General features: G+C 37.2%; 1 protein-coding gene across 1 annotated transcript; it reads right to left on the bottom strand.

The window, feature by feature from the left end:
- Positions 1-978: 978 nt before the first annotated feature.
- On the bottom strand, positions 979-3,647 carry LOC139713341 (putative nuclease HARBI1). The gene is made up of 3 exons (XM_071625086.1): positions 3,398-3,647; positions 2,810-2,999; positions 979-1,183 (listed from the first exon to the last, which is right to left on the bottom strand). The coding sequence occupies exons 1-3, from the start codon at positions 3,645-3,647 to the stop codon at positions 979-981; spliced, it is 645 nt and encodes a 214-aa protein (XP_071481187.1).
- Between the last annotated feature and the right edge of the window lie 6,022 nt (positions 3,648-9,669).

Consider the following 9,669-nt stretch of genomic DNA (forward strand, 5'->3'; position numbering starts at 1 on the left):
TTTAGAATTATATAAGGTGTACATAAAAATGGGAATTTTTATATTAAAGAAATGATCAAGAGCAAACACAATACATAATGTAAACTCAGAGTATGATAAGGTAGTCAGTCCTTTTAATGTATTGCTACCTTTGTCTCATCCAAACTTTTACTGCATTACAACAGGCTAACATAACAACATAATTTGCGATGAAGAGGAAAATACATCATCAGGATGTATTTCGTCATTTTGGAAATTATTCTTCACGTTTCCAAAGAGCTACTTTCAGTTTTGATATATACAGGAAATGGAGCTCATATCAGACATTTACATCATTTTTACGACTTTGTTGTAGACAATATTCTCATTGATATCTTTTAACAGAATTGGTGATTCGCTGCCGTGTTCGTCAAATGGGTTCGGACAGATGTAAGACAACCGCATGCTGTAGGCCCAACGTCAAGAAATGGACGCAGTGTATTCATTCTTTTCATTAAACATGAATCGCACCCATATAGAAGAATCTGAATGTGTCACTTGTCTTGTGTTATTATAAAAACTGACGCTTGTTGTAAATTGGCACTGTTATCATGTACGCGTGTAGATACAAGTATGCATACATGCATTTCAGATAATAATAGCATCAATGATTATTTAATCTTGCGGTTCACCAGGTTAGAAAACATAATGATTTAATGCGCAGTATGTTTGTTTGGAATTACAACGTTTATACATTTAAATGTCTTCATACTTTCACATTCAAAATTGACATTTTGAATTACCTAATTAAACCATTTTTAGCACAATATGAAAATATCACTCCGTTACAATCCCAACCCCCTCACCCCAAAAAAGTCTTCTGTAGTCAAGATATTACTATATGTCAATACACTGACTAAAATCTGTACCTATGGAAGCATTGCATTCAAACAAGTACGTCAACGAGAGATGGATATCATATAACCACAAACAATGAGATGTCGATGAGTTAAATGATGATTAACGTGTGAACCAAGTCTGAACGAGTGCATTTCGCACATCGAGTCCTTCGCGGTGGTTGTTGTTGGCTTGGTATGGCTGATGGTGTTGCTCTTCTCGGTCTTCCAGGCCGGCGTGATTCTCCTGCGCGTCTTCTGGCAAAGGAATGTTCCTTTCCAGGCAAAGATTGTGAAGTAGGCAACAGGCCATGATAATTTTGCATACTCTGAAATATGCAAGAGTGAACATGAATTACTTTAATTGAAAATTAAAACGAATAAAAACAAATGTACACACACACGAACAAAAATACAAACACGTAGTTATTATCATCTCAACATGTGCAATAATATATATAATATACAAGATATAGCAATAATAATTTCACAATAGAGGAATGCATCAAATGCCAATTGCCTTGATTTCAATTCAAAACTCGAATTTTGGGGGGCCTTCCCCTTCATCAGGGATGACAGTGCGAATCATACCGTCATCCCTGACGAAGGGGGAAGCCCCGAAAATTCGGATTTTGAATTAAAATGAAAGCATTTTGTAGTTAATGCATTCCTCTTTTGTGACATTATTATTGCTATTTCTAGTTTTATCAATACGCGGAGCAACTACAATATATTCTAAAAATAATATATATATATATATATATAATATATATTATATTATATATTATATATTATATATCATATATTATATATTACATATTATATATTATATATTACATATGACATATTTTATATTATATATTACATATTTTATATTGTATATTACATATTATATATATAATATGAGTCTCAATTATACTATACACCATCTGTAAATCCTATACTGACGAAGGCCCGAGGCAGATTGAAAATTTTGTGAACAAAAATTAACCTTCCAGTTGGATCTAGAGATGACGTATTTGAGACTCATTCTTCTTATGATTATAACATTCGTCGAAGTCCAAACACGGAGAAAATTCCAAGATAATAAATAAATAAATATATATATATATATATAATATACATTTTTTTTAATCATGTCACTTTACTTTCGACCCTTCTTTTACTGTATTTCTTTCTCTTATCGCTATTGTTATCTGTCTTTTTCTAATAGTTTTATCCTTTTTTATAATCTTAATTATTTTCATTTTTACCTCCCTTTTTTTCTTCATTTTCCTTTATTTCATTTTTTTTTTGTAGACCGGATTGCCCATTATAACCTTTCTGATTGATTTAACTTTTTTCCTCTTTTTCATAATAATGATCACTGCTTAACAGATGAACTACATACAATGCATTCCAATATAGATCTACATTACACGTAGAATGATCAACACATAACACTTATTGCTTCGAGGCTCTGTTTTCTTTTCTTTTTTTTCATTTACTCGGCGATTAAGAGCAAGTTGTGAATTACTTGCACAATAGGCAAAGCGACTACATTCTTCATTTGAATGCCTCTGTAAAGTTTTCATATTATGACGGGGCAAGTAGTAAAAGGCAATCATTTTTATTGCACTGTATCAGATTACTAAAGTTACTCCTGACTACGATCACTTTTGAAGTACACAATATCAAAGTGTTCATTTACCAGTTTTATCAATAACAAACGCATGATTGAAAGAGGAAACTTGCGTTCAAATCGTATGTTAATGTTTTTTTTTTTAAGTGTAATATCTTTCTATAAAACGTGACAAAATTCATGCAGATTGGCATATCGTATAAGCAACTATTGTAAGTCTCTATTCATTATTATTAGGACATGAAGACATTCGAGTTCACCATTCCATTGCGTTATTGGATTTAATGTCTTGTTAAAGAGCAATTCATTAATCTCAAAACTGACGATACCTCACCTGTTCACTGGGTAGCAGAGAACTCCTCCGGAGTCATCAAGGCAGCGGAAGCGTGCCTTCAAAACGCCGAACGCTCTTTCCACACACACTCTGGTGTGGACAAGGCTTCTGTTATACCTCTCCTCCGAGTCGTTTTGTGGCCGCAAGATTGGCGTAAGAAGCCACGGCTGGAGGGGGTAGCCACTATCCCCTATATGTATTTGACATGGAATTGAAATAGAAATTGCATTCATTCATTTTCATATGACGTAATTGGACAAATATACAATACGAAACTAAAAGGATCGTAATGTCAAACGTGTTTCTGTAGAATTACAACAGAGAACATTTATACAAACAATGTATTTCTATTCTCTCATATTTTCCACTGCATGAATATGTTTCAACAAAAGTCGTTAATCATTCTTCTCAATATGATGTATGAGTGTGTACACCAAAATATACGGTTATTATTAAAATCTAATCTGTTTGACTATACATTTTCTTTTATAGAAGGACTATAACTTTCAGAAGTGCATTATCCGTATTTTAAGTGAGGTCGGCAGTAATTACTTTCCTTATATCTATTTAATAGACTGAAATCCTCACCGAGAAGCCAACCAGAAGGCATTCGTCCCTCTCTGAACTCGTCGTTGAGACGGCAGTTATCCCAGATGTACGAGTCGTGGGTAGACCCCGGCCACCTTGCAACAACGTTCAAAAAGTGGAGATCCGAATCTACCACCGCTTGGACATTCATGGTATGTCTGCCCTTCCGGTTGACATACGCATGTTCGTTATCCTTCGGCGATCGGATGCCAATATGGGTGCAGTCGATGCACCCAAGGGTGTTCGGCATCCGAGCCATGGCAGCAAATGATGCTTTTTTTGTGGCTGCGTTGCCATGCCGCCAGAAGTTGATGTAGTGACCTGCTCTGTCAGCAAGGGCGTCGGTCACAGCAGCGATGCATCGACTCTGGGAAGGTTGACTGATACCCGTGACGTCCCCCACAACGTTTTGAAAAGTTCCACTCGCCAAGAACCTCAACGTTGTCGCTACCTTATGTTGTGATTGGAAATAAGAGTTATAGAAATGTATAAGCCTTTTTTTTGGGGGGGGGGGGGCACAAAGAAGATTTGTAATAAGATAAATGAAAGTAGCATGAAATAATGTAATGTAAGTGCTTGTAACTGATAGTCGTATAAATTGTCCAGTCTGATTCTTTCACTCATTTTATTTCCATAATAAACCATCATTATATTCTAAAAATTATCCAAGTATCATATCATAAGCAATCTTATACATAATTTCGAATACATTTACGACAATAGACTAATAAGAAAGTGACTGGAGCTTATGCGCTTTACGGTGACGTTGGAGGAGAGAATATGATGGAAATATTTTCAACAGATGTACTGATAGCAAATTATACGGTCTGTCGCTTACAGAAATGAATGATAATAATAATGATAATAATAATAATAGTCAGTCCTTAGAAACGCATAATACCATAAGATTGTCTTTATGCGTGTACAAAATTATTGAAAACTAAATTCATCACATAGAACTGACACCTAGATCTAATTTACTTGCTTGTACTTGTAGGACTACGGTTACTGTTACTACATGTAAAATAAACCTCAGAATAGGGGCCTACATGCATTGATACTTAAATAGAATAAGTCAATAATGGAACAACAAAAGCTTTAAGAAGGCGATAATTGACTTAGAATTAGGGCATACTTTGCGACATAGTTTTAATATTTGGTTAAGTTAACGGTGTTTTAAAAAAAAAAATCTATGCATAGTTATGTAGTTTTATTTTCCCTGATATAGGTAGATTATATTACTTTTGTCATTCTTTTCCATGTACACTGTACAATATGTATAAAACACAAACTCGAAAAAAAAATCATAGACTTACCTGTAATTCAACAGAAAGTGCTCTGTCGGAATGATGCACGAATATATCATCATGTCTTATCTCGTCGCATATGTTAGCAAATTCATTCACCCCGAGACGGTAATTTCTTCGAAATGATGCCTCGGGAATGTTCGCAAGATTGATGCGATTTCTATATCTCCTCTCTTCGCGGCCGAGATAATTCTGCGCTAGAAAGATTGCCGCCATGATGTTAGTATCCTATGTCGCGTACGAAGATAAAACACTCTCCACCCTGTTTTATCTCAGAGGCATATATTTACACGTGGTATGAGTTACAACAAAAGATAAAACAGTTTTCAGAATACCATGTAATCCAATGGGTACATAGATTTGCGCCCACTATTACGCGCGTGCGCATACCCTAAGACAATGGTATGCGCAGGCAAAGAGTGCGCAAGATAAAACACAAGTTACAACAGAAGTTACAACAGAAGTTACAACAGAGATAAAACGGTGTTCAGAATACCGATTTGCTATAACAGACTTACAACAGAGATAAAACGGTCTCAGAATACCACCCCTGTATTGTAGTTTTCAATCGCGCATGCTTTGCTGCTTACATACATAGCATATCTATACATTGTACAATGTATCCCTGAAGGCGGATCCAGCATAATATATACACACATATACATATACATGTGTATATATTTATTTATAAACACATATTGAAATTTGAAATCACGAGACTTCTGCTGTCAATATCAACAGTTTATTTTCAAACACATTGCCTTGTTTAACCCCTTTGTGTTCTTGATTCAAGTTGTGTGTGAAAATAAACTGTTGGTATTGAGAGCATGAGCTTGAGTTCTGTTCCATTTTTTTTTCCATAACCAAAACATAAACAACAACACATACATGTACATGTATACAGATTATACATATGTATGATTATATATATATATATATATATATATATATATTATGCACATATGAAGGATTTTTTGTTGTTGTTTGCAAAAACCAACAAGTCCATTTTTGGAAGAGGATTTTGAAGTACGATCTCGGTCATAAAGTACAAAATAATACCTTTTGAATGATATATTGGTCACTTCAAGGTACATTTTTAGAGTTATGGTCAAAAGAAGCGAACATTTTCTTTTGTACAAGGTATATTATTCTCTTTATTTTTCTTGACCTTTAATCGCAAATATCTTTTGGCAATTATGGACTTATCGATTTTTGCGAACAAACTTCATATATATAATGCATGATATACATACAGTGTACATCACTCATATACACTTGTACTATGATAGTGTACGAGTGTGAGCATGTGTAAGTTTCTATACAATCATGAACAGAGAAAGGAGCAAAATGTCGAGAAAAAGAGAGAAACCAAGTAAGACAACATCATACTTGCATCATGCACCTGACGGCAGAATTGTTACACCTGCATGCTTTCAAAATTGCCATGATAAAACGAGCACTAATGCTTGCGTAACATACGCATTAAAAAAAAAAAAAAAAAAGGTCTGTAGGGTTTGAAGATAAGACTCTGACAATTTTCACATTATCTCATTAGAGGAGGACCTGGGGATAAGCCTGGAAGCTATAATATAAACATGGTACATATACTTCTTTCAAGAAAAAAAAAATGGATTTCAACTGTCATACCTACATTTATATACTGAAATGCATAAATACACATATTTTAACACACTCGGGGATTACCATCAAACACAAGAAATGAATAGGGTCTATACATAATTATGCATATCACAATGTAAACCAAAAGCATGAAGAGGTATCTGTTTAGTATGAAAAATAAAAAATAAATGTATGCATTATTTTTTTTTTTTCTTAAAGGGATTGTGTGGATTTGATTGAGACCTAATTCCATGTTTCTTCCTTTTTTTTTGGAGAGAAAATGAGAAACCACTTATGAAAAAGAGAACATGTAATTATTTGAGAATTCTACATTGTTAGACTATTTGATGAATATTGGTTTTGAAATGTTGGCTGACATGTCAAAAACACAGCGATTCCAATAAATTGTGAGACCCAAACATTTCGCTTTATTTTTTTCAGTGATTCCAGACCTGATTTTCATCAAATAAACTTTGAATTCCTCTTAAAATAGTATGCTCTGTACTGTATTATAAGTGTTTTCTTGGTATGTATCTCACAAGAAGTTAAAAGCCAAATTCTCACTTTTATCTCTCGCTATCTATTCTTGCTATCCCTTTAATATGATAGAGAGAGAGAGATCGGGAGGGGGGAACCCCCTTCCCCAAAAAACAGAGTACATGTATTGCTTGGCACCAGGGGATAGAGAGAGAGAGAGATGGGGGGGGGGGGGGGAGGGAACCCCCTTCCCCAGAAAACAGAGTACATGTACAAGTATTTAGAATTTCAATGGTTGATGAGTTCATCGTTGCCAAAAGAAATTGGGTGCATGTCACTAGACCCACACCCACAAATGATACATTCCACAAGTCATACAGCTCACAAGTTGAACAGTCCATGAGTTACACAGCTCACGAGTCATATTATAGCCCATTAGTTCAACACTAAGCCAACAAGGCCCACGATACCAACACAATACGCCCTGTGTTGTTCTGTCGAACTCCTGGGCTTTGTTTACTATTGTGTGGAACTTACGGGCTTTACACTGTATTTGCCTATACAGCTGTAGTGTCAAACTCATGGGCTGTGTGACTCGTGAGCTGTACGACTCATGGACCTGTTTTCAATGTCGAACTCATGAGCTGTAAGATTCGTGGATGTCAGTCTAGTGGGATGACCCCAAGAAATTAGTCTATTACAAATGATCGACCAGTCTCCACACGAAACACACCTCTAAGAGAATTGAAAACGTACGTTCTCTCAAGACCGAGGTACCATGCAGTACAGGAATTTAAAAACCAACATGCTCTGCTGGTACAGATCATTTTTTCCAGCTCATGCTCAAAGTGGAACCCAGAACTGACTTATTTTTACCTTACTTTGACACTGTTATTGCTCACACTCTACTGAAGAAGGCATTGGGGCGCCATTTTTAAGTCAGGTAAAATTAAATTTATTGGTCAGACATGCATTGCAGCTTGTTTCTTTCTGAAGTCATGTACACAATATGTATGTAACTATGCATGTTTATAGAGATGAAAATTCATGATTTCAAAAGAAAAAAAAGAAGAACAATAGGATTATCCTGTGGAGTCCAGTAAACCAGGTGATATAATCTCTGCATGTTTGTTGCAAAATTTCCAGAAAAGTTGTTGCACTTACAGCTTCTATTGTTCATGTACATCTGCATCAATAAGTCCAACACGCAGCCGACAATCCTCATAATATAAATTCTGCTACACAAAGTCCACTCCAGAATGCATGAATCAACGGTTTCACAGTTCTAAAGCTCTATGTTGTCTTTGCTAATTGCAGCAAAGAGCAAAGATGAAGTTAGAGTCTAGTTTAGCTTTCAAAAAAAGAAATCAAATCATGAGATCTCCCAGGCCCTTTTTCTGCTCCCCTCGAAGGTCTGGCAAACTCGAAGCCCCATGCCGTCAATCCCTCGTTTGAGGCGAGTCCCCAACTGGGGGTCCCCAAAGTGGGGTTCTATACCGCTTTCAAGACTTTTCGTTTGGAGTTGGGAGTCGAAGTATTTGTCCATTGCAATTAAACTTTCTGCTCGGCGTGACAAACCTGGAGGCCAAGCCAGGGTTTGATGACTCCAGCAGCTGTCGTATTACGTAAGAGCATGATAAGGATATCTGCCTGTGGCAGACCATTCAAAGTGAACTCAATTTTCTCTATCCTTTCTAAAGTTTTCAATTTTATATTCTATTGAGAAATTCTATAGTCATCCATTTTACATTTCGAACGAAAAAAATTGACCCGTAAATAACGAAAATACAGGAATAAGAAGGAGAGCATTGCCAGTTTGCCGGTGCTGACAATGTGCTATTTGGCAGTGAGTTACAACGGGGAGGTGAGACTACCTCCCTGGTTACAATCAGCCTGCTGACTGGATCATTGAGAAAGAGAGAGAGAGGGAGAGGGAGAGAGAGAGAGAGGGAGAGAGGGAGAGAGAGAGGGGGGGGGGGGGGGAGAGACAAAATGGAATGACAATAGTTCCGGTCAATGCAGTACAGGCATGCTCTGTCTGCATACGCTGAATTTCTACACTCACACACACACGCACCATGGAGCTACATAGCCCATGCCAAAACCAAAACAATCTCCTCCTCTCGCGGTGCCACCCCCCCCCCCCCCCCCCCCCCCCCCCCCCCTGTGGCGCTGTGGCGATGACTGATGCTTAGATTAGGCCAGGGTCAAGAAACAGGTGTTTTATATCTTTGATTTTAAGTCATTGATTGCCAAGATATACACTGGCATTATTTACGGGGGTGTAGCCTCTTCAAACGAGAGATTTGCGTCATGTCTTGTCTAGGAACTGTTGTTTACAGACATTACACTTGTAATCTTCTGCTAATCACTGTGAGTGTTCATGTGCCGCTTCCGCTTGGTCTGGATGCGGAGTGTCTTGTTGCAGATTTCACAGGCGAACGGTTTGCCTCACTGGTGTGAGGCGGTATGTTCTTTGAGGAGTAATCGTCTGCTGAAGGACTTTTCACAGATGTCACATTGAAAAGGCCTTTGCGACAAATGTATCTTGGCATGTTTCAGGAGCTTTCTCTTGGTGCTGTAGGTTATCTTACACGTCTTACAGGCAAATTGCTTCTTCTTTGGGGTTGAGGACTGGTTGCCTTTGTGTTGCATTTCTGTTTCAGTTGCTGCCAGCCCCTGATGTTCCTTCTCGTGTGCTTTCTGATGATTCATCTGCCTCTGATGCCTGAGGAGGTTTCTCCTGTGGCTGTAGGTTCTCCCACACGTCATACAGGCAAATTGCTCCTTCTTTGGGGTTGAGGACTGGTTGCCTGTCTCCTGCATAGGTTGCCCAGATCCACCATTCTCTATGATGTGCTCCATTTC

The sequence above is a fragment of the Diadema antillarum genome, unplaced genomic scaffold (genome assembly GCF_040938485.1).
Source record: "Diadema antillarum isolate AM-2024a unplaced genomic scaffold, OU_Dant_1.0 seq00001949_RagTag, whole genome shotgun sequence".
In the NCBI taxonomy this organism is placed as follows: domain Eukaryota; kingdom Metazoa; phylum Echinodermata; class Echinoidea; order Diadematoida; family Diadematidae; genus Diadema; species Diadema antillarum.

What these genes read in the sequence shown, in the direction of transcription:
- LOC139713341 (XM_071625086.1), bottom strand. Translation starts at nt 3,647, where the DNA reads ATGCCGAACACCCTTGGGTGCATCGACTGCACCCATATTGGCATCCGA. An exon ending in GCCTTCTGGTTGGCTTCTCG is followed by an intron (nt 3,000 to 3,397) that starts GTGAGGATTTCA and finishes AAATACATATAG; the next exon opens with GGGATAGTGGCTACCCCCTC. An exon ending in CTCTGCTACCCAGTGAACAG is followed by an intron (nt 1,184 to 2,809) that starts GTGAGGTATCGT and finishes TGCATATTTCAG; the next exon opens with AGTATGCAAAATTATCATGG.